This window comes from Harpia harpyja, chromosome 1, assembly GCF_026419915.1.
Source record: "Harpia harpyja isolate bHarHar1 chromosome 1, bHarHar1 primary haplotype, whole genome shotgun sequence".
NCBI classification, from domain to species: domain Eukaryota; kingdom Metazoa; phylum Chordata; class Aves; order Accipitriformes; family Accipitridae; genus Harpia; species Harpia harpyja.
In genome coordinates, this window is record NC_068940.1 from 69879707 (window position 1) to 69903578 (window position 23872).

Genomic DNA, 23872 nt, shown 5'->3' on the forward strand with positions numbered 1-23872 from the left:
ACTTAGAAAATTATATTGGAACCTCCATCTTCCTAAAAGAAATCCTTCTCTTTTTGTACAGATGAACAGGGCACCGTTACTGTTACAGCCTTGATCCAAACAGTCTCTTGGATTTTTACCAAGAGAGAGCAGTGAGCCTTGGCTGGACCACTGAAGCAGTATACTAGAATAAAAGAAACCCTTTTTATCCTGGGCAGCGGGGGGGTGGGGGGTCAAATGGACTTCAGGAAAGGACAACCAGCTCTGCTCAGCTTTCTGTGTACTCTGACTTCTGGGATGTTTTATGGGTTTTTCAGTTCCCAGGATAAACGTTCTGCAGGAGAAAACACCAGGTTAGTTAGTATTAACCTCCTAGGCTGAGCTGTTACTTTTAGAGTGTAGTGTGGTAGCATAAATGCTGGATGCTGTTAAAATGAAGAATTAGTCTGTGTGTTCCACCCCCCCCCCCCCAAGAGTGACCCTACTGTAATCTAAAATATTTTTCTTGCAGTTTCTTACAAAAGCTTGTTCTCTCTGTCTCCTGCTTTGTATTTCCTCTTTATTACTCTTTATTGCTTTCCCACACTTTAAGTATCTCCAAAATAATCATATAAATGTATTTGGAACAATCAGAGCTAGAAATATGCTCTTTTTAAACTTGGATCTTGATTGTGGTTGGTTTGGGGGGTTTTTTGATCATGTATTTTCTTGTTTAAAATCCTGAGAAGGGCCTTTATAATCTCTGAATAAGTAGTTCAAACTTTTAACACCACTTTCGTAGGTCTGGATTTAAACTCGGCAAAATCCATTTTAATATCAGGAAAAAGTAAGTCTTGAAATTCTTGAAGTTGGTCCAGCAAATTCATAGAAATCCTTAAATCCAAGATTGGTAGTTACTGCCTCTGGTAGTAATCTCTCAATGATTTGTGATGACTTCTTTATAATCCTTTAATATGCTGCAGAAGCTGATGAGACAGTTGGAGAAGAATTCTTTCAGATTAGGATTTAAAACCTTTTTTTATAAATCTGTAGCTGTGACTCTAAATTGGACAAGAATTTATAAAACATGGGTCTCCTTTACAGTCTGAAACCTGAGATGTTACATGTGAAGAGACACAATACAGGCCTCTTTGTTCACTGATAGCATTGGCTTTTTTCTTTTTCTGGGGTCCTTTTCTCACTATAGTCTGTATGTTTAGAAGCATGTTTAGTGCCAAGGAACCACCGCACATTAATTTGAATTGGCAAACCAACTGGTTGTTCTTAAGAAAATATCCTATTATTATAATGATTTATAAGCTTTATCACAAAAATCCCTTCGTTTTACTGGTTAACAGGAGAAGCAAACTCCTGGCTGGATATTGTAATGTCACCCAGGTCCCTAGTCTGATCCATGTATCCCTGTCATACCTACTGAGAGAAAAACTGTCTGAAACAGCAGCCTTGGAAAGAGTGTTTCTTTCAGTTGTTCAGTCATCTAGAGCCCCGGAAAATCGCAAGAGTGATTCAGTTTCCTTTCCCTGGGGGAAAAATAGTTACAGATGTGCCTAAAATTTTCAATCTGTGGGCTTTTACCCATCTCTACCACTCATCTTGGAACTAAACATTCCTGATGGGAAGATGATGAGTGTCCCTACTTGAGGGACTTGAAGATTTCTTGCAACTCTTTCCAACCCAGTATCCCAGTCTCTTTAGCACTGTTATTTGTCTTCAGATAAAGCAGTATCTAAATTACCCATGCTTCCCTGGTGCTGTGTGTTATTTTACATTAGGATAAACTGAACTCCTTCCATTCCATGCTGTTTTAGCAATTTTCAAACCAAGATTGGGAAAGGAATCTTGCAGTATTTCACCATGTAACTGTAAACAGTTGGATAACCTAAAAAGCCCTTCAAGCTGTCTTAATATTGTTAGTGTCACTAAATATTTAAAGAGGAGAAAAACTCCTCCATTCTCTTTTTTCATTAAAATTGGCATAGAAGCAACTAGAAATTTTGCTATTCAGATTCACAACAGAACAAAACAAACCCCCGCTTCCAAGCCTTGTCAAATGACAGACGCGCAGGTTTTCTTCTCATTGTACCTGCGAGTTGACTTAATTCGGAAAGCTTAAGACACCAAGTCTCGGATGTTCTTTTATGTTAAAAGAATAGATTAAGTACCTTAAATAGTTTTAAAGCAAAATCTAAGGATTCATGTCCTATCCTACCATGTATTTCCTATCCCTTACCAAACTTTGTTATTCAAGCTGTCTGCATAGTTTCCTTAAAATCTTTCTTAGAATCATATTAACATCTTACTGAATTCAACCTTTCTGATCTCTTCTACCAAGAGTCTGTCTGATCTGCTGTGGGTGCCACTGACAATCATCGCTGACTTCTGACCCGTGTTGCCTATGCCTGCCCTCCCAGCGGAGGGAGGAAGGAGAGCACAGTGAATCTCTGAAGTACTTCCATTGCAGTTGACCATTAAAAACTTGACTGAGCGAGAACTCTCACTTCAACCTGTGAATAATTGGGGTTTTCAGGAATGGCATGTGTCAACACTTTGGGGTTTTTTTTTAACCTACATAAATGGAGGGGGGGGGTAGTTCTTTACAGGCATTGAATCTGCATGTGCGCCATAGTGGTGGTTAGGCACTGTTCAGGTCCTCTTTCTGTAACTGTTCTGAAAATGTAGTTTTCTTCAGTTGGTTCTTCTATTCACTTTAGATGGTATGTCTGAAGCACCCAAAGAGGGTGGTCAGTTTTTTGTGTTGATCTTCTTGGGTGTTCTGTGATGATGGGGTGTTCATTAAATACCTGATGCTGCAAGACACGTCACCGCCTGGGCAAGACCGTGCTATGTCTCATCTCGTGATGATGGCTTCCTTACTTCCATGTTCATTGCAGCGGGCCCTTGAACCTCAGTTACTTCAGTCTGGTTCATTTCGCTTGTATGGATCTGTCTAAATGAGTTTATGCCCACCTGTGCATTGTGAAGATCTCTGATCTGAACAGGTCGTCCCAGTCTGTCACCAGTTCCTCAGCCTGTTCACATGCCTCTTGATAACTTAACTCCAATGTCCTGTTTGCCAAATGTTCCTTTGGTGCGCTTTCTGGTGGTTTCTCTCACTGTAATCAAAGTATCGCCCCATCCACCTGGAAAACTCACTGGCCATGTGAATCCCAAAGCAGCAGATCACTTACGAAGAAACTCCCAATGCCTCTTGACTGGCATGCTGCTACCCCTGCCTGGACAGACAGTTTCTATGGTTGTCTTCCCCTTCCTGGGGGCAGTGTCAAGGCCCTTTAAAGACATCATGCCCTGCTGTCTGTCTCAGACAGGATGTTCCTTTGGTGTCAGTACAAATTTCCAAATCCTGATTTCACTTAATTCAACCAAAATGTTCTAGACTTCAGCTGTACTTCCCATTTGGTTTTGTTGCACTCACAAACAGAAACAGTTCAGGAAGCTTTAATAAAACTGTCTCTATCCATTGAAGAGATACCAGGTGATGGGCTGCATTACAGTATGTTACGAGTCTGCCTGCATGAACATCAGCCTTGCCAAAGGCTTCTCACACCTCCTCAGTAAATGATATGTAGCTTCACTCACATGAACACTGGCTCGTTTGGGAACGGTGCTGCGTTCGGCAGGGCAGTGCTGGGATTGCTGTTGCAGTGCAGAGTTCCAAAAGCTGCCAGTTGGTGGTGGTCACCCCTTTTCAGAACGGCTACATCTGGTGTCACTCAAAGATCGGGATGGGGAGGGGGGAAATTACTTACATTGTGTCTAGTACTGTCTGCTCCACTTTTTACAGTGTCTTTGCTAAAGGCTGCTTTTTTGGGTGAAGGGAACAAGGTGTAAGAACACACTCTAATACTTATGCCTGCTCTTCTCAGAGAGGAGACACAGCAACGTGCCCCACGCAAACGGTAAGGCCAGAAGGTCTTGTTTTGTAATAGTTTTGACATACCCAAAGTTACAACAGCTCTGTGGAACACACTTTGGAGTATGTTGCAGATAAATGCGGTTTTTTCCTTAAGCATAGCAAATTTGTGTAATGGTATTTACTTGTTTAGCCTAATTTATTGTGATAATAATGGTCTGCTTTGGAACTAAATCCAAAACAGTATTTGTTGCAAGAGGATGCATGTTTTTCAGCCTACAGGGTAGAGTGGGGAGGCTTGTCCTGAGAGCTGAAATTTTCCAGCTGTTCATCGTTCCTTTCTTTTAGACTTGGTTGTATGCTACTAGAACCAGAAGCACAAATAAACACCACAAATAGTTTTCTGTTCTACCCTGTATGTTCTGGAATTTGTGCAGCATTCAGCAAAAACACTGCTATGGGTGCCAAAGAATTAATGATTTTTAATAACCCTGTGGTTGGATGGCCTACTTTTACATCAGCAAGTTTATGTCTAATGAGATATAGGCATTCCCCTCTCCATATTTCTGTCCAATATATGCTGCAGGATAAGCAAACCTGTTGTGTTGCTGCATCAAAGCTGAGTGTGACTAGGTCCTGGCTCACAGTAATACAGCTTGGAGAAGGAAGGTTTGATAGAGCCCAAGATCATCAATATTTATATACTTATTTTGTGTAAATATTGAAGAAACCTTGAGGTAGAAATTCAAAATTTCTTGGTTGTTTTGCTTTCTGAAACCAGAAAGTGAGTTCATTCAAAGCAGGAGCTTATGGAGCACCCTTCCTTACGCATACTTGTAGCTGCCATAGTGGTTTGAGTTTGTACATATCTCAGAATGGACTTGGACCACCAAAATGGAGACTCACAGCTCTCCTGTTAGTGCTCTGCTCCCCTTGGCCTTACTAATAGACTGAGCACTGGAACATGAGGACTCGCCAAAGGAACTGGTGTGTTTATTCCATTACTCAACAGCTATTACACAGATGAAGCCATAATGGCCAATTAAGACCACACAAAATCATAACACTTGAGAATAAATTATCTTCTCTGAATTTAACCCCAAACTAATATTCTTTGAATATTCTTTTCCCAACTTCTTCGCTGCAGTAGAACAGTTTGTCACCACAGTACAATAGTTACAGCACTTAATCTAGTTATTGCTCTGGAAAGAATAGTGTGTTTTACTCATTTAGCAGCAGGAGCCTGCCATCTGGCACACAAAGTATTTATGTAAAAACCTTGCTGTCCCACAATTCATTATGTGCTTTTCATAGCTCTTGTTGAATGAATTTATGAACAATGTGTAAGATGTCTTAAAGTCAAAACAGTCTTGAAATGACCTCTCTTTTAAACTGGGAAAGTTAAAGTACTTAAACAGTACATAACGTAGTCCTTGATACTCATTGCCAATGTTTTCTTTAAACACAATTCCTTGCACAGCAGGCTGGAAATAGTGTCTTAATGCAGACTAGTTTTTCACAATCATTTGATATTCTCTTCCCCAGACTAGCTGTTCTGTAGATTTTCACACCTGTAACATTCAGTTACTGTTAAAAGTATATGAGAAAACTCACTGAGTTTTCTAACAGGTTTACAGACAACTGAGTGGCCAGTAAATGGTAATGATTTCAGCTGGGAGTTTTTGACTCTAAGAAAAAAAATAAATCATGGCACCCTAACCAGAACTCAGAACCTCACCATATACAAGCTTAACATATGTATACATATATATTTTCATGCATGTCATGCATGGTATTTGTGTCTTCATTCCCCTTCCTGTTTTTCTTCCTTTTGCAATGGTTTTCCATTCTATTCATTTCCATACTCCTAGCCAGGACCCCAGAAAACCAAAGGAATAATTTAAAAGGAACAAATGTGGTTGCAATGAGAAACGTTATTTTCCCAATATAAAACATCTCAACACATTACAACAAGCCTTTACCTTGCGAGGCAGTTCTTTTACTTCTGGTAGAATATAAGCTACCCAGGTACAGACTGTACTTACAGCTCCTTAGGTTAAGTGCTTCACTTATCATTTCAAATGCGGAATCTAATCAGTCAGTCATGTAACAAACACACCTAAAGCTCTAGGAAGTACAGATGTTCGGCAATTTATATTAAGATACATACTCTGAACATACAAGAAGTTGTTTTCTGATTCTGTCAAATATCTGTGCTAGTCCTTTTCATACCATCGTCCATATAGAGCAGCTGTCAGTAGGCCAGAAGATGTTCTATTTTTGCTTATGTAATAGTGGTTGTTTTTCCAGCCCATGTCATCAGCAAAGTCCAAGGTAATACCAGATGTCAGCAGTAAAGGAAAGATATAAGGGGTACTCATATTTCCCCATAGCTGGAAATCTATCAGAGCAGTGGCATCTGTAACCTCCTGTCCACAAGTGCTAAAGCTGAGACCACCACACTTTACTAACGCACAGGCCTGGACATAGTATGTGCCATGCACTGTATGGAGCCCATCAAAAACTCCCAAAGCATATAATTCATCGGTTAAAACAGCTCTGCGATAATTTAAGTAACAACAAAGGGTATTGGCACAAACCTGGAGCTCTCCTTTCTGCCCCCATACAGGAACTAAAGTAAAGTTGTCATACATCATTTCTGCATAAAATAGGGGCGGTAACTGTTCCTTTCCTTTTTCTGATGCTCTGCCGGCGGTCTCTTCTCCCTCTTTAAAGCAAACTTGATCATCCAGTGAGGTGCTTGTAAAAGTCTTGCATGAGTGATGTAAGTTCTCCCTGAATCTTTTATTACTCTCCAAATTGTTTTCATAATCTATGGTAATCACAGGAATTTCTGCTACTATGAGCTTGCCACCATAACTTTCCATGTTGTGGTAGATGAACGATTTAACTGGAGTGTATATGCCACTCCCTGTCATGCCCAAGGTAGGGTGGTGGATGTTAGCTGCTAAAATATTGACTTTGAAAGCTGTTGCAAAAGCTTGTTGAAATTCTACAGCAGACAGGAGTGGGAGCTGGTTCATCCAGGCAGTCGGATATACAACTTGTTTCACATTGTATCGTCTGATGAGGTTCACTGCAGGCTCGAAAAAGAGTATATCAAAGCAAGTGAACATACCAAACTTGCCAGCAAAAGGGGTATCAAAGACTTCATAGTCAGGCTCTGGAGGGGTATCAAAAGCGTATTCAAAATACAGATTGTGTTTGCGATATGTGGCTACCAGCATACCGTCATCATTGAATGCCACATTGGTATTGAACTGGTATCTTCCATCAGTTGGACAGTGAGGATCAGTGTACTCACAGGGTTGCTTAGTTCCTAAGTTTGCCACAAGGAATATTTTGTTCTTCAGTGCCATGCAGCTCAGACGCTGAAGAACCTGGAGAACAGTATGGGGAAATGTAAGCGCTTCAGAATATCGAGGAGTAAGTTTTACTTAAGCAGCTATAACTTACTTAATACTTTTCAAATTATTATTCTCAACTAGAAATTGAACATATTTGACCGTATCTGTAAAATTTAAAAGTACCGATGATTTTGTGATGAAAGCTATTGGAACCAGTAGCTTTCTAGACTGAAAAGTATTTCAGATACTGATTTCAAAATAGCACTGAAAAAAATTACCTAGGTTTTCTTTTCTGAGAAATAAGTAAATAAATAAATCTATCTCAAGGGCGTTAATTTTCAGAAACTTCTGTTGCAGGAGCACCAATGGCTTTAAAACACCATATGTAAACTAAAAGCTTTGACAAGGCGGCATAACTGATCTGTGTGTGCCTTTAGAACAGCAAATGTTTAATAATGATCGTTTGCACTGCAATGGCTTGTTCCTGCAACTAGATGTTTTTACTGTAAATTTAAAAAAAAGCTATTACTAGCTACAACTTAGAGAACCACAGATGTAAACAGATAGACTTTGCATAGTTATAGAAAAGAAATACAAAAAGTTACAGACTACAGTATTACTGGGATGTTTCTTCCACGCCAGAGAGCTGTACCAAAGACTGCCAGCACTGCAATCTCCAAATAGGATCTGAATGGCAAACTAAGTTCTTGCTTGCTTGTCCATGATCATTGGTAGTAAAGATTCATAGGCCAAAGTAGGTCACCATTTACAACTGTGATTCATGTTTGCATGCAAATTTTGCTTAGTAGGCACATGCATGATTACTTTCATTATATTGACTACTGTAATGTTAATAAGAATAAATCGTTTGTATTACTAAGCATGGTTATTTTCACCTCAGGTTAAGAACAATCAATGAAAATACTATTTTTGTAACCTGCAGGTCACACTTGATCTGTCCTAAGTTGTGACTTCTATTACATTATAGTAGGTCAAGACGTGTTACTTGTGCTAATCATTTTACACACAATCACTGAGTCAGAATGTTCTGATATCATTAAGTCATTAAAACTGAGTAACAAGAATGCATCAAAAGTGAAGATACAGCTATGTTATGTTATATAAAACAATGTTGTACAAAATAAAATCACACACAATGTATCTTATTAGAGAGCAATTACCATTTCATAGGTTGGGGAGGAGGAGATGACAAATCCAGATGGCTCATAAACAAGCTAATCTTCTTGCATGTATGTATCTAAAACCCTCCTCTGCCAAGAAAGAAACCAGCACAAACTAAGAGTCCATGAAAACAGAATCTGGTACTACGAGTTCTTAAACCATGTGCTTACTTCCCTAAGCAAAACTACTAGAGCTAGTTTCCCACTTGGAGCACAAACCTAGCATTCAGTTATTCCACCTCTCTGCAGAAATCACTCCTACGTTTACCTCTGTGTCATTGAACAAATACGGCTCTCTGCAGGGATTCCACTTCACAGAGCGTGAATGCAGAATGAAATCTAAGTAAGGATAAATGGAGCTTCTGGTGAAGTTGAAGCCATGGATTCCATCTTCAGGAAAAACAATGATCTGTGCCCCCTGTATGTAAAACAAAGACGTGTTTTGTAGGCAAAGCAAAACCAACCTAAATACGGAAGGAAAAAAGGGAATATCATGGCTAAAAAGAGCTAAAGAAAGTTAAGGATTACCCAAGTATGTTTTGACAAGAATGTAGTTTGAAAATATCTTTTCTTTGACTTCATAATAGGTGTAACTATGTGTGTAAAAAAAGCTTATTTAACATGACACATACGTTTAGCTTGAAAAATCACCCATTTGACATTATTTTAAGGGCATGCAAATAAGAGCAGACTTCATCCAAATTCTTACCGAAAGTATTCTCCATTCACATCAGCCAGGAGAATGACATCATTCAGGTTAAAGACTGATAATGTTAAAATTTGTCTTAATGTTTTTGTCAGAATTATGCTATTTGCAGATGAACTTTGTCAAAGGCGCTGTACCTGTGTCAAAGCTGCAGCATCACTTAGTCCAGGCTACATACCTTGATTAGGTATATAGGGTTGGATAGGGTACTGGAGCATTGTTTTCAGAAACGCTTGACTGTGGAAGCAATGCAGATTCTGGCAGAAATGTAGCTATGCCAGAGCTAGGCTGGCTCTACCTCAAGTTCAGGGGGATCTGAACTGTTCCTAAAAATAGGGTGGATTCCTCTTAAATCAAACACAGCATCACTCACTCAAATTCCTGTGACTTTTCAAAACTCAGTTCAAACGTGTTATCTATGCTATGGCTTTGGGATAATTTATGTGTCTTGGATGCAGTACTGCCTAAAAATAGCTATTATGCTTCTGGACTGTGACACCCAGTCACCTGAACTTCTCAAAAAAAGTCACATTTTCAAATTATATAAAAATGGTAATGCTTCTATTCCAGAACAACAGATCTGTGAAACTTGCAAGTCAATTCTCTGTGTAGGGACAGTAATGCCTGCTTCCTCTGACTAGAACCAGCTTTGGGTTTTCTTGGGGAGGGAAGGAAAGGAGGCTCTGCATAAGAACAGCCAGAAATACTAGTCTCTCTCCTCTAAATATATTCAGACTGAGAACCATTCCATGGAGGGTAGGAGAAAGGAATGGAAAACTTTACTTCCACAAAGCTGTTAATGGTGGAACATTCATTTCCAAAGCATTTAATTTCCTTAGTTTTTAGAAACATTCAGGTATTTCCATTGAGAGCACTGGAATAAAATCAAACCCCAAGACAGCTGCCTGTAAGACAATCTTTCAGTAGAAACATTCCATTTAAGAAAACAGAAAGGAGCTAGGTATTCAGACCAAAATAGAAAATTAATTTCCCTATACTAAATAACTATAGGCGTGTTTTTCCAAGCTTGGAATAACTCAAGTCAGGCGAGCTGCTAATTGGCCTGATTTCTTTCAGAGCTGCTGGCAGGTCAGAATGTCTGAAAAACCAGACCATAGTTATGTATATAAATATGGCTTTAGTTGCCTGGGAACACAAATGTGAAAGATTATCCTCAAATAGCACTTACTCTATATATACATAGGACAGATGCAACTGCTACTGAGCTGCAGCATACCTCTCTTGCAGCAGCAACTACTTGCTCTTCATAGATGTCTAGGTTTCTGCCCATGAGTTCCAGCGCAGACTGTCGATCAACCAGGACTGTCGGGTTAGGACTCAGTATAGACTCGTGTTCATACACAGCAGCAACATAATGCCCCTCCTTCTTAACTCTTCCCAAGACAACTTGATAGCACAAAAAGCAGACGGACAGCTTCCAGCACAGATCCACCATGGTGTATGCCATAAATCTAGAGCAAAAAAAACAGGCAGGGCGGGGGGAGCTTGAGCAACAAATCATGCCAGGAATTTAAATTTATTATTAAATATGGACTGTAACTGAGACTCTTAGCAGAGTTTGAACTGAGTGTGGTTTTTTTAAATTCCTGAATGACTACGTGCATATTGTTTCTAAACCTTAAATCTACCTACATTGGTGCTTTAAATAACTGTGTCCTGTTTAAAAGCATTTTAGTTTCATATATAGTTCCACTGATCTCCTTGCTTAGTCTCCCTTTACAATTAACTTTAGCATTCATTTATAGATTATTGCACCATATATCAAAACATCTGTGGGAAAAGTTAAAAGCAGCTTGCAAATTTGCAGTTTCTCCCCCAGTTGGTGATGGGGCATGTATTTAAAGGTAGCATTTCCTAAAATTACTTGGACACGATATTTAGTACTAAAGTAGAAACAGAACTTATTTTATCAATACAGAAACAGATAATTGCCAAAAGAATTACATGAGACACTACTTCTGCATTTAGCTATCTTTCTATCATGAAAATGCCTCTCCTGATGGATTACGGATTCACTCTATTCCAACTCCACATACGTAATTTAATAGACTAATTTGTCTCACACGGTGCAGCTTTTTTCTACATTTATAAAAATGTTGAGCACAATTCAGATTTGCATTCCTCCTATACAATGCAGATAGGTAAGGTTAAAAAATGCTTTCATAATAATAACAATAAAGCAAAAATCCATACAAAATGCAGAAAATTTGCATTACTGAGCTCTTCCTAGAAAGAAATGAAGAATTAGTGAGTCTGGAAGGCTGGGGCACTCTTTCCAATATGGGCTCCCCATTTAGCCTTTTGATTTCCCAAACTGGGAATATACTTACTTATACAGAGCAAGGACTGACTGACACAGTCAACGGCTATGCAATGCTTAAGAAATACTATAGAAATGCCATGTTATTCACAATTATTCTCACAACATGAGAATTCTGTATTTGTCACCACAGTGTTACTAGTATCATTAAGGAATTAAATCTTGAATATCAGTGAAGTTGAAAGATCATGCAGGAGAGATGCACTGATGCTATATATTGATAGCCTACAGTCTTCAAGTTCAGTTGCTGACTTTTTAATTGTATTTGCTCTTCGGTAACTCTTATCCAAGAAAAAAATGTTCCAAAACACTCTTGGCGCCCTTCAATCTTTGTGATCCACAACTCCCTGAATTTTTCCAAAGCAAATACAGACTGAAAGACACATGCATGAAGAACCTTCTCCACTTCCCATTAGGAGTTCAACTGGAAAAAAAGATCAATTTTAAACTAATCCCATTTTTATTTTTATTCATGTTATATTAAATGTAGTTTTGTACCTAAAGAAGAAAGCCTATGGCAAGTTAACTTAAAATATCTCTTTTCTTAAATTGCAGAATGAAAAGCAGCTAATAAGCAATCCTCACTACTGTTGTGTTTTTTTCTAAACACCAACTGGTTTAGTATCTAACAATGAACAAACTGAAGTGTGAGGAAAGCTATTCAAAAAGCATTTAGGAAGTAGTATCTTGGTTTAAGCCACTTGTTTGCTTCCATGAGCTCTACATGCTATTTGCAACACTGGTTTAATAGCAACACAATGCCATGTAGGACACAAAAATCATAACCTTAGTGTCCATGGTAGGCAGAAGACTTGTTTGCTCAACCAAAAAGCTTTAGTATCTAATAACACTTGTAAGGGTACAGGAGTAGCTTAGCTATTAGATGCTGCTACGCTTACCTACATATTCATATTCTCCTGAGCCTTAATATGCTGATCTGTCCATATATACATGACTTCAAGGGTAAATTTAAGTTGCCTAAAGCACAATGAAAACAGAATAAAGCCTTGGCATCCCTGTAAAGAGTTGTATTAAAGATACTCCATTTATATAAACAGTTTTGAGAAGTGATGTACAATAAGCTCCCTTTGCTATTCTGCATCTTGAGGAAAACACACGGTACTTATGGGGGGGTGATTTGGCAATATTTATCAAGAATAGAGGATCCTACTTTGTCCTCTGCAGCTCAGCTTTGCAAACCAAGTACCAAGGTACACGTGAAGATATAAAGCAGTAGCGGGGCGCGGGAGAGGAGAGATGGGAAGCCTCTCACAGTTAAGAAAGCACTGAAAATACACTGTGTTGTATTTCACTGACAAAACTCTCTTTTCTATTTCTGTCATACCTTCAGAGCCAAAACGCCTATTTAGGACAGGAATGGGTTCTAGTCAGCCGTTCCTCAATAAAGTTATCAACCAAGATGTAATTAGAATTCATCATTACTAGTGATGGAAAAAGTTGGAGAGTTTTAGGTCACAGGATGAATTCCTATGCATTTGAAAAATAGCCTTTTGGCCTTCTAAGCCAAACACGCTAACAAAAAAAATTAACAGGTAATGGGCTTCTACAGAATGTTGTATTTTACAGACATGCTTGGAGAATTCTTATTTTTCTGCCACGGTTTATTTCCTGGTGATCAGAAACACTCAAAGTACTAACCCGAATCCCTTCCTCGTTTAGATACACAAGAGGTTTAGCACTGAACATCCCACTACACAATCCCATCTGGCTGAACCTGGGCCAACTAAAATAATTTAATAAATAAAATAATTCAATAACTAAAATAATTCCTGTGAGTCCTTACCCTTGGTTGTGATTACTGCTAGTCCCACAGGTGATGGCTGAGCACTTACATGAGTGCTCCCTAATGCCTTTCCTCTATTGACAGCTTAAACAACAGAACCCTGCTATCTAATGGATTGCTTCTAACAAGGAGAGCTGTGACAAGCCCCAGGGCTGGGCTTGGGGATAGTAACCTTTCCAGCCACAATAAGGATACCAGCAGGGTTTACTCAGCCCTTAGGCTGTGAGACTCCACGTAAGTCTCAGCCACGTTCTGTTTTTTTTCCCTAATGGGAAGTGCTACACCATCTAATAAATCCTTTCCTTGAAGAGAAGTTAATTTGTTCCCGATGTACAGAGCTGTCCCCTCACCTGAGCCGTGACTTTAAAAGAAATTTTCATGAACAGAAATGCTTTATAATTTAATCTCTTTTTCTGGCCCTTTCCTGTGATTTATGTAGTCTTTTGCCTGGCAGATATGCTTCAGTAGGATCATCTCACCCAAATATAACTATTTCATAGCAGTATTACTGTCACACAGTCACAGTATTCTAGGTACAGTTCTATACAAAAGGTAAAAAGACTGGTGTTTAAGCTTGGATGCCGATTCAGACAAGTTTTTCCCCCAGTCACAGTGCAGACTGTTTTCCTATACAGTTTTCCAGAACCATCTAATCTCAGTACATTGTGACGTAAATCATCCAGTCACCCACTTTTCAACAACTTTGGAAAACTTAGGAGTTTGTCAACTCTCACCATACATAGATGTATACACAGACAAAGGCAATACATACCCTGCTTCTTAGCACTTTTATACTCAGAAGAATCCAACAGACTGTGGAATGGGTATTGGCTTTCGCAAAACGAGAACACTGAAATTTGCCTAACTAACTGCTGCATAAGCTACATCCCGAAAGGATGTTTGCCTCACTGCCACTAAATTAGGCCTTAACACGGGAAATATGTAGTTGATATATTCCAGACATCAATTGTATTTTATAGTTTGTAGGCAATAAATGGGCACAAGCAGAATATATAGTTTCTTCTGATGAGATAAGACATCCTGTAACTCAAGTAATTAAAGGATGTGTAGATAGATTTGTGAAAACACAGAAAAACAGACATATGGACTCAAGGACGAGTGAAACTGAGAACACAAGTAAGAAGATAAGGAGTGATTTGTTAACATGAGAACAGCATTTTGGGGGTCAAAGATTATTTGACATGAAAGATACGAGAAGAACAAAGGAAAAACAGAAGTTTAATGTGAAAATATTGAAAAGTGCGACTGGAGGAAAACGACAGGGCGAAAAGTACAGCCAGAGGAAGACTACTGACTTCATCCCTTGCAGATCCCTGAAGGCCCCTCCGAACCACAAGAGACGCGCACAAGTGGGGATGGTCTGGGGTAGAGTTATGTTAATAGATACCTGAAATATTAAAATAACCCCTTGGAAATGCCACGAACACAGTGTATAAAAAGGCGAGTTCGGGTATAACCAGCGCACTGCTAGTTTTGACCGTGCGCCCAGCGCTGTTTGCCTTTGTTCTATAATAAACTTGTAAAATTCATGAAATTCAGCGTGAGTGCATTTCTCACAAGACTATAAAAGCAAAAGTAGGACAGCATTAGTCTGGGTCCTCTTAAGTGATCAATAAATAGCAAATGCCTGTTAAGCTATAGTAACATAACCAGTAATTGTTACTAGGCAAAATATTAAATTTGCTATAAAAAAATAATTAAAAGTCTTTTTCACATTAAGTGATATCCACGAATTCTGATGTTGCTGTCATTCTAATATACAGAATATATAACACAACAGCTCCTACACAGATGTAAAAATATAGGGAAATTTAAGGTCTTTTCCACTGATCCCTCCAGTCTCCTGCTTTTATATGCTGCACTGTACTTTAATACAGTATTTTACTATAATAGCTTTTTATGAAGTTTTTTTTTTTAGCAACGCCATCATAGCTCAACGTAAACAGGTATCATGCATTTCCATTTCTGAAAAACGTTTTGTGCGCAACGCATTATTGCTCTATTGCTCTAGTTTCCTGGCTTTTATCCAGAGGCACAATCTGTTTTTAAAGAATGCTGCCCATTCTAACACAGTGTTATACACATTTCACAGCATTCCTTAAGTATACTTCGTCTCATAATTAAAAGATCTATGTTACCTCACGGACAGAGTGAGGCTGAACTGAATGCCGCTTGCTGTTCGCGGTTCAGCCTGAACAACTCAAGATGGCAGCACAACCAAGTCAGGGGGTGGGGCAGAACATGCCAGCTAAACCGGCGCGCATCGTCCTTCGGTGAGGACGGTGGAGAAGCGTCTCGCAGTCCGCTCCCGCTCCTCCTCAGGAACGCTGGCGCCAGCTATCTCTATCTAGAAGAACCTGTACTGCGTGTGCCCCGCTCTGTCAGCGGTCTCTGGCCAACTCCACAGAGCCGGGGCGGGGCGGGGCGGGGGTTACACTGCCCAGGCGGCCGCCCTAGTTAGAACTGCGGTTCGCCCTCCGGCTCCCACAGGCCTTCCGGGTCGAGCCGCCACACGCCAAGCGCGGCCTTAGGGGAGCCCGGGCCGGGCAGTGAAGCCGACCACCCGCTCCCGCCTCCCCCGGTTTGAGGCCGATCGCTCGGCGACGCGCGGAGCGCTGCCCGCACGTCCCCTCGCTCCCACCGGGATCCGGGCAGGCCCGTACACTTCCCTGCCCCTTACTGCGGGGCGGCGGCGCCCGTCCTTCCCGCCCCACCGCCCCCCCAGCCGGCCTCCGCGCCCGCCGCCCGCTTCACGGCCGCCCCCTGCCGGCTGCTCGGCGCGCGGCACCGCCAGGAGCCTACGGCTGCGTGGGAAGCGTTAGGCGCCTCCCGGCCTCTGATTGGGTGCCCGCTCTAGCCAATAGGAGGCTCCCCCAGCCTTCGCCCCGGTCCCCGCGCCTCCTTGCCAACGGGGGTCAGAGGTGGGTATTCGCGGCCCTCGCGCCTGCCCCCTCCGCTGTCTCATTGGTCAGAAGGCGTGCCACTCGACTGCTCCCGACCTTCGGCCGGGGGTTCTGTTCCGCCCGCTTCCCCAGTGGGCGGCTCCGGCCTGGGTCGGAATCGGAACGGGAATGGCCTCCGGGAGCGGTGCGGAGGGGGAGGCTGTCAGCGGGGCCCAGCTCATCGCTGAGTCCCTCAAGGCTCAAGTAAGAGGGCGGGGGGACAGGCGAGCAGGTTCCCCACGGCGGGCGGGCGGGTGGGCGGGCAGGGACAGTTCCCGCCGGCCCCGCGGCGGGGCCGGGCCGGGCCGGGCCGGGCCGGGTCAGGCCACGGGTGCCCGCGGGGCCGGGGAGAGGCGAGTACGCGCGGCCGGACTCACGCTGGGCGCCGCTGCCGTTCTCCCGGGGGCGGGTGGGAAGGGCTTGCCCCGTCGCTGTGTGGGAAGGAGGGAGGTCCCTCTGCAGCCGGCCAGTGAGCGGGCCCCCAGCCGGTCCGCCCCCGGCCGGTCCCTCCGCCCCCGGCCGGTCCCTCCACCGCCACGGGCAGGCGTGAGGAGGTGACTTTCCCCAGTCCTTCACTTCTTCCTTCTTGGTGTTCATTTGCTGTGAAAGCGTAAAAACATGAAGCGCCCTGGGGAATTTTCAGAGGAGGTAAAGTTGACATACTGAGACACCGGAAAATGGTGTAGCAGGGATGTCCCCGGTAAGACGTGGTCAGTAAAAAGCACTAAACATCTGTTGACTGAGGAGCCGGGCTGAACCGGTTGTTCTGCTCCTCGTAGGCCTCCAAAACCCGGTGCTTTCGCAACTACAGAGGACTGAGCTGCAAATGCCAGCTGGCATCGTATAGGTTTCCACAGCGGCCTGTGGACTTCTGTGATGTGAATATATATATGTTGCTACAATTTATTTTTAGACTTCCTGTGTAGTTAGTATGACTGTGTGTGGCACGTGCTTATTAAAGCTATCTTTTGGAAACAATTCTGATTTCTTTTAACATTTTTCTTTTTAGAATATCGAATGCATGTTTGGCATTGTTGGTATTCCTGTCACTGAAATCGCAATCGCAGCCCAAGCAGTTGGAATAAAATATGTAGGAATGAGAAACGAACAAGCTGTAAGTATATATCTGTATCAGGAGCAATCCTTTCTTTTAACTATTGTATAACAGAATGAAATCCCAATTCATGTTTTCTTACTAGGAGGAATGTGGTCTCTGAATGTTCCTGTCCACTTACAGTCATTCCGGAATAAGGGAGAGCATTGGTGCATTGAGTTGGGTGTTTCCTTTTGTCCTTCTTTACCCACTTCCATTTTTAAGTGCCCCCTACTGTTCTAATAGGGAATTGCAACTTTCTTCATTTTTGGATGCCTTTCTCCAGTAAGAGGGAGAAGATAGGATGAAAATAGGGAGAAAAAGAATTTCAACAGAGCATTCCAATACAGAAAGAAAAAATGAGATCGATTTTGTCTCCTTCAAGTAATATATTGTCAGATTTTATTTGCCACTTTTTGGGAGGCTCATCCAATCCATTTTTGGTTTTCTGTAGCTTTCTATAGATTTTCCAATCTACTTTTCCCTTAAATTTTTTTACTGTCATTGTCTTTTGCTGATGTCTTCCCTTCCAGATTAGGAAAATATTATCATTCTCTCTCTAACTAGTAGTATTTTAATTCCTTTTTTAGGACTGACTTAGCTACTTTTTTCATTTTTGCTTAGAAGGATATTTTACTTAGGAATTATTTCCTGCAGGCCTGAAAAGGTAGATTTTTTTTTTCCTTGTCTCTGTTCTGTTCTTGCGGTGTCCAAAGAGGAAGGTTTTCCTGCTGATAGACTTGTCGTGACTATTTTCAATAATAGTGATATAATTTTTTCCTGAACTGTGTTTTGAAAGCTCACCAAACAGCAAACCATAGAAAGTTGTAACGCTTCTGAATGCTCAAAATCAAGCACAAACATACACTTAGACTCTCATAGTTGTATATATTTGAGCTTCATTGTCTGGGTTTCAGAAATTAGACTCAAGCTCATTATCATTTTGATGTTATGCCCCTAGTTCTAGTTTTGTTTGGTTTTCCCCAGTAGTAACTCTTTAAGCTTCAGTAGTTTCTTAAGTGATTTGAGGCTGAATATAATAACCTCAGGTTTATACCTCATTTTCAAAGATAGCTATACAAGCTGGCTAGCTAGCTGCTAGCTATTGGACTGCTAGCAAATCAACCATCAGCTTTCCATACTCAGAGTTGTTCTACTACGCTTGTCAATTTTCCATAACTGATGCCAACAAATAATTAAATTGCTCGATTATTATCTTATCAGGAGGTTTTTCTTGTGTTTTAACTTGTTTATGGGTCTTGTCTCTCTATGAACACTATTAATTAGAATTTTACCACTTTGTAAAAGGAACTCCTTCTACTATTCTGGACCCGCACAGTATTCAGGTGCCTGTATTTTGTACCAGTGTTCTTCTTCTGTTTTCCACCATGTAGTTCATAGCCTTCGTGGATTGTCCCAGATGTCAACAAAGTATTATAATAGTACTTCTCCTAAATCAGGTGGTCATGAGCTGTATGTTTTTGCTGTCTAATCCTTACATCCTTATATTGGAATGTGAGAATTTACAGAGGAATGCATGTCTCTCTATGGAAAATCTGTACCATGTGAGAGAGGCAAACATATATAAATATGTTTAAAAGGTGTATTTGATTCCTTTGAAGGGCTGGGAATTCAACACAGTCTTTATATTCCTGTAGGCCATTTAGCCAGTATTCTAGTTTTAGCTTTGGTTATGAACATGATTAAAATTAATTTCCTCATGTGTCTAATTAACAGAAAAGATTGCTTTGCACTGCCAAATGAGATGCTGTCCTATTTATCACTCTTTATTAGACTCTCTTCTGTTAGAGTGAAGAAGACAAGAAACGTTCTGCTGTGTAAATGGTGAGATACTTTTGCTTAGGGGAATAACAGTAATGTGAAGACTTGTTAAAACATCAAAATGTCAGGGTTTCTCTTCTTTGGGAAGTGGAAAAGGATGAGCAAAGATATGTCTTGTAGTGGGGATTTGTTTTCTTTGTCTTCAGTGAAGACATTGAGTAACTGTTTGGCAGAGGAGAGGGTAAAAGATTATGCACAGTATATTCAAGATACACTTAATGTTTACACATGTCATAGTTTTAATTGTCTAAGTTTATTAGTTGTGTGGTCTGGCTGTGGAGGATGTGTATACAGCTGCTTCCTTTATTGGTGAAGGCAGCTGTATAATAATCTGAGATATATGAATTTTTTCCAGGGATTGAGTTTCTGCCTTGTTTCTGGGCCAGGTGTAGCAAAAGCCCATAAGGCTGCAGAATAAACTGTTTGACTAGAAAGACCACATTAAAGCATGAAGTTAAAACCTAAGTAGTACTACCAATATCCGTTAGCTAATCTCCTGTGGCCTGTAATATGCCATAAGTTTGCTAGAAGTAGTTTAACCTGTGTCCCATATGCCCCTTGAACACTGAATGGTTGTGTTGCAACTCAATAGGGGCATGTGTTTTGTGTACTGTCCCTGGGTAATTAGAGACTTCTGTGTTTGTTTAGAAAACACATAACCCAGGTCAGTTTTAAACTTCAAAAAAACCCTTTACTAGATTGTTATTCATTAACAACACACATTGCTAATGTTTAGTTCTTAATCTTTAATAATTATTGCTACATATTCAAAGCAGTCTCCTCTTGACAATCATATCCTAAGTTAGTCGTGAGTATACAATATGCTGGAGCTGATGCAGTTCCAGCTGCTGATGGTGCTAGCTGTCGAGGGAATTGGGCTCGACAACCCTTCAGTAAAGGCAGCTGGAACGAAAGTGGGCATCTTTTTTCTCCACCCCTTAGATTCAAGATCTCTTTTTATAAGACCTTTTTGGTCTCTGAACAGGTCTTGCCCCTTGGCCTCCATGCCTGGACTATGGACTGTGTGGTGCTGGATGGCGCTTTCCGAGGCCAAGACAGGTGCCTTATCCTGTTGCACATCTGTTGCTTTTCTTTTTTGATTTTTGTTTTGTTTTTTCCCTTTGCTTAGCCATTGCTGCTTTACCTAAAGCAAAACAGCGTCTTCCCAGATCTCAAAGTTGCACTTTTTCAGTGATGAGTAATTGGCCATTAGCAAATTGTTTATTATTCTGGGACCGCCACTTTCAACCTGTGTCCTTATTTTTAAGGCCCGCACTTAAGTAGTATGTAGTAACAAAAGACACTACCTACCGAGCTCAGGTTCATACAGCAGGTTCTCGTAATAGGTCGATCACAAGCTCTACAGGCCAGCCCTGGAACATTGGGCATTAGGTACAATTAACATAAGGGCCTCAGACCTGCCCCTAGGCATGGCAGTACTGTTTTAACTGGGCTTAAGCATTGTTTACTCGCTATGTTGTATTAGTTGGCTTATGTTTGAGTTGAAAACAGACTAATTAAACCCTGCTTAGTGTGCTTGTACTTGTATGGGAGGAACAGGCCTCTGCTTTGGCTACAGTTCAAACCCAGCACTCATGGGTGGTTGCAAGCTTTTGAGTTCAGTGCCTACATCTAGACTTCTATGTTTCTTCCTAATGTCAATTGTGGGTTTGATGGGCAATGGCATTTTATATGCCTACATCCTTCTTGCCTGTCTGAGGAACATAAGGATCTGGTTTCAGCTGATTATCTGTTAAGGTCACAACACAGTTGATGAGTGCTGTTACTCACATTTTAGTGGTATGGGTGCAAGGTTCATCAGTAAAATGGGTTTTCATTCTTACTGTTCACGCAAAAAAATCTTTTAAGTATACCTTCAAAATTATTTACAATCTCCTCTCCTCTAAATACAGATAACTTTAGTCATGTTGCTTTCCTGCAGAAAGAAGCAGTAAAAGTTTTAATGGCAATGACTGTACATGAACCCAAATTCTATGTGCTGCTTTATTTGCCAGTTGGTTCTAAAACATGATTGCCATGGAAACTCAACACCATGCTTTGAGCTCCATTAACAAGATTTTTAGTAACACCTATAATATTTCTAAACTTTTGCACACAGATATGTCGTCAAATTGTTATCTAATTCTTGAACATTAGTGACATTTTTCTTCTCCATGTTAGAGGCATATGAAAAGTAGAAAGAGATATTTCTTGTCAATGTACTTTTTTGTCAACAATTCCTTATCCTAACGCTGCAAAGAAAATGAGGGTTTCTTATTATTCCTCTACTAAGCTCCACGCTTTTATTCAGACAGTTGGTTTGTATCTGTAGGAGCATGCGGATATTAAAGATAGTTTCTCTTCCCGTGTAAAAGCTTCTAAGAAGTCTGTGTTTTCACTCATTTAAGCTGAGATTGCTGTGTTACCTAGAATTACTCATAGGTTTGAAGAAAATATTTAGTAGCTTTGTAAACTTTTAGAAGGAGCTTTTGTGTTACTTATTCTTCTTACCACAATAGTACTTAAAAAAACTAAAAAAACCCAAAACAAATAAATAAATAAACAAAATAAAACTAAAAAAACCAAAATCTCAACTCTGTTTAAAAATGAAAGAGGGAGGCTGTAAGACCAGGATCTTACTTTGAAAAAAAAAAAGAAAAAAAAATCGCAAAATCAGTTTTTTCCATTAAGTGTTAGAGCTTGCTGAATTCAAGACAAAAGCATGAAAATATAAGGGAGTTGGCAATGTTATATATGTGAATCCTTTGGAGTTCTTGGGTCACCTGTAAGCTTCTGTTTCTACTTGATCACATATTGTCTTGTTACCAGGTGAAATTTATATCTGAATGTTTAATATTACTACAGGAATAGCATAAAAACATACCCCTTAATAATACTGCTGATAAGCTATGCTAACACATGTTGTAGGTGTTACTTTAGTGAAAATTATTCAAAACACAATTTTTGTTTATAATGTCAAAAGTAGCTAAAGCTAAGTGTGGTGCCAGAAATGGAGTGAGAAGTACTTCAGCAGCTCAGCTTGTAAAAGACAATCCCTAATCTTCTAATGAATCTCTCCAGTGTGTGATTTCAACCTTTTGCTTAATTTCTGAACTACAACAAGTTATTCCAGCGATGGCTGGATTTCTGTTTGTTGCCTTTCTCCTGCAAATCCCTCTTCCGTGTTAGTCCAGAAGACAGTGGAAGGCAGAAGTTTCATATGTTGTTCTATTCAGTTTGCTTCCCTGGTTTTAGGGGTTTTCTTTTATGTGGTTGTTCTTTCTTTTTTGAATCCCAAATATTCCTTATGTAATATCCTGGAACAACAGGAGCCTGAAATGTGGAGAGGAGTCTTGAGATTTTTCACATAAACCTTCATGAACACACCTTATAATGGGGAGGGTGAAGGGGTGCTTTTACTTACATTTAAGCTCTGATGATCAGGGAAAAATCTGTACCTGCTTATTTTCAGTATTGTTGTTGAAAGTTATGTATAAGATACCATGAAATGTATATATAATAATAATTGTATAATTAACTCCAGTATTTTCAATAGGCCTGTTATGCTGCATCTGCTGTTGGATATTTGACTGGCAGGTACATTCCATATTTATTTATATTTATTTATAATATTGACTGTGTTAGACTCAAGAGAAGGTAGGAACATTTTTGTGTTTTGGAGCTGGGTGTTTTTAGTGTGTGCAGATGTAGGGCAGTTAAAATGGAACATGAATTTTAAAATAACTGTCAATAAAAGTTATCAATATTTCTGTTGCTATGTATCAGAGCAGGAGCAAGAAGGTGCTTAAGCTCATATAATATTGTCCATCTTATAACTTTCTTTATTTTTTCCTTTTTAATATCTGAATAGTAGCTTAACACCATTGGTATGAGGGGCAGAAATCATGCCACCATTGTTTGTTGCAATTTGGTGGACCTGCTGTACCTCAATCTCATCATCTGGGTGTATTGTTCAACAAATACCTTATCAATACAGAGACTGATCATATGCCTTCGAGTCTCCCCTGTGCTTGTCCTGACACAAAGTACTGGCTTTTCCTCTTTTACTGCATTTTGCTCTTAATGTTGTTGGGAAGTGTTCTGTGGCCTGTGACTTGAATTGTGCTTCTTAGGTATCCCATGAATCCTTTTCTAAAGTAAAATCTGGTGTCTGCTTGCTCACAAATGCAGACCCGATGATGCAGGTGATCTTTCCTTATTCTGTCTGCAAGCATGACACCTGTCTTACAGAGTTTTGTAGTTTTTCTTTATTTGAATAATCATCTGGAAGTAGGATTTTTTTTTTTTTTTTAATATGTAAAGAGTCTGTAAAGCTACTAGGGAATGGTCAGTAGTTAAGAATGATCATTTTTATCTCATCACATGGAATAACAAGTGCCTCTGCCTGAATTAAACTGTAATAAAATTTTTGTTGAATCAGATGCACTTCTTCCATTGTGAGCTTTCTTCATTGATATCTAGTGCTAACGTGCAGTTGAGAAAACTGCAAACATAAGTGGCTTACCAAGTTCCATATAATTGCTAGATGATGGAGTAAATGTGATAAAAGAAGTAAGGAGCTGTGTTATGATAAGCCTGTGTATGTTGCAGACCTCTGTGTGGGTGGCACATACCAACTGTTCACTTGCTTTTTCAATTGGGTTGATACAGCTAAATGATTTCTGATTCCCATGTCTATCTTCAGGCCTTCATACAAATCCTTG

The 23872-nt window shown here is 40.3% G+C and overlaps 2 protein-coding genes across 12 annotated transcripts in view; one reads left to right on the forward strand and one right to left on the reverse strand.

Moving 5' to 3' along the window:
* Positions 1-16680, reverse strand: BTD (biotinidase). 7 transcript variants are annotated; one of them, XM_052798968.1, is made up of 4 exons: positions 10343-14479; positions 8668-8817; positions 6451-7251; positions 1-163 (listed from the first exon to the last, which is right to left on the reverse strand). In XM_052798968.1, exons 1-4 carry the CDS (start codon positions 10625-10627, stop codon positions 116-118), a joined length of 1284 nt encoding a protein of 427 aa, XP_052654928.1. In that variant the 5' UTR covers positions 10628-14479; the 3' UTR covers positions 1-115. The 7 variants fall into 7 exon arrangements, with proteins under 7 accessions (XP_052654928.1, XP_052654937.1, XP_052654893.1 ...); XM_052798977.1 differs by lacking the exon at positions 1-163 and adding an exon at positions 708-944; XM_052798933.1 differs by lacking the exon at positions 1-163 and adding an exon at positions 16591-16680 and having other exon boundaries at positions 5767-7251; positions 10343-10577.
* The window catches only part of HACL1 (2-hydroxyacyl-CoA lyase 1), a 27731-nt gene continuing 20098 nt past the window's right edge, over positions 16240-23872 (forward strand). For 2 of the 5 annotated variants that reach the window (XM_052798999.1, XM_052799017.1), the window contains exons 1-3: positions 16240-16417; positions 17223-17327; positions 22705-22745. In XM_052798999.1, the coding sequence (XP_052654959.1) occupies positions 16343-16417; positions 17223-17327; positions 22705-22745 (221 nt within the window). In that variant the 5' untranslated portion in view covers positions 16240-16342. Of the gene's footprint in view, positions 16418-16782; positions 16914-17222; positions 17328-22692; positions 22746-23872 lie in introns of those variants that run through there. The other 3 variants (XM_052799009.1, XM_052799037.1, XM_052799027.1) reach the window with 3 other exon arrangements.

Coding starts and splice junctions, on each gene's coding strand:
- BTD (XM_052798943.1), bottom strand. CDS start 10,627: ATGATTTGTTGCTCAAGCTCCCCCCGCCCTGCCTGTTTTTTTTGCTCT. Junction 8,818..10,342: donor TAGTTGCTGCTGCAAGAGAG/GTATGCTGCAGC, acceptor TTTTACATACAG/GGGGCACAGATCATTGTTTT. Junction 7,252..8,667: donor ATTTGTTCAATGACACAGAG/GTAAACGTAGGA, acceptor ACTGTTCTCCAG/GTTCTTCAGCGTCTGAGCTG.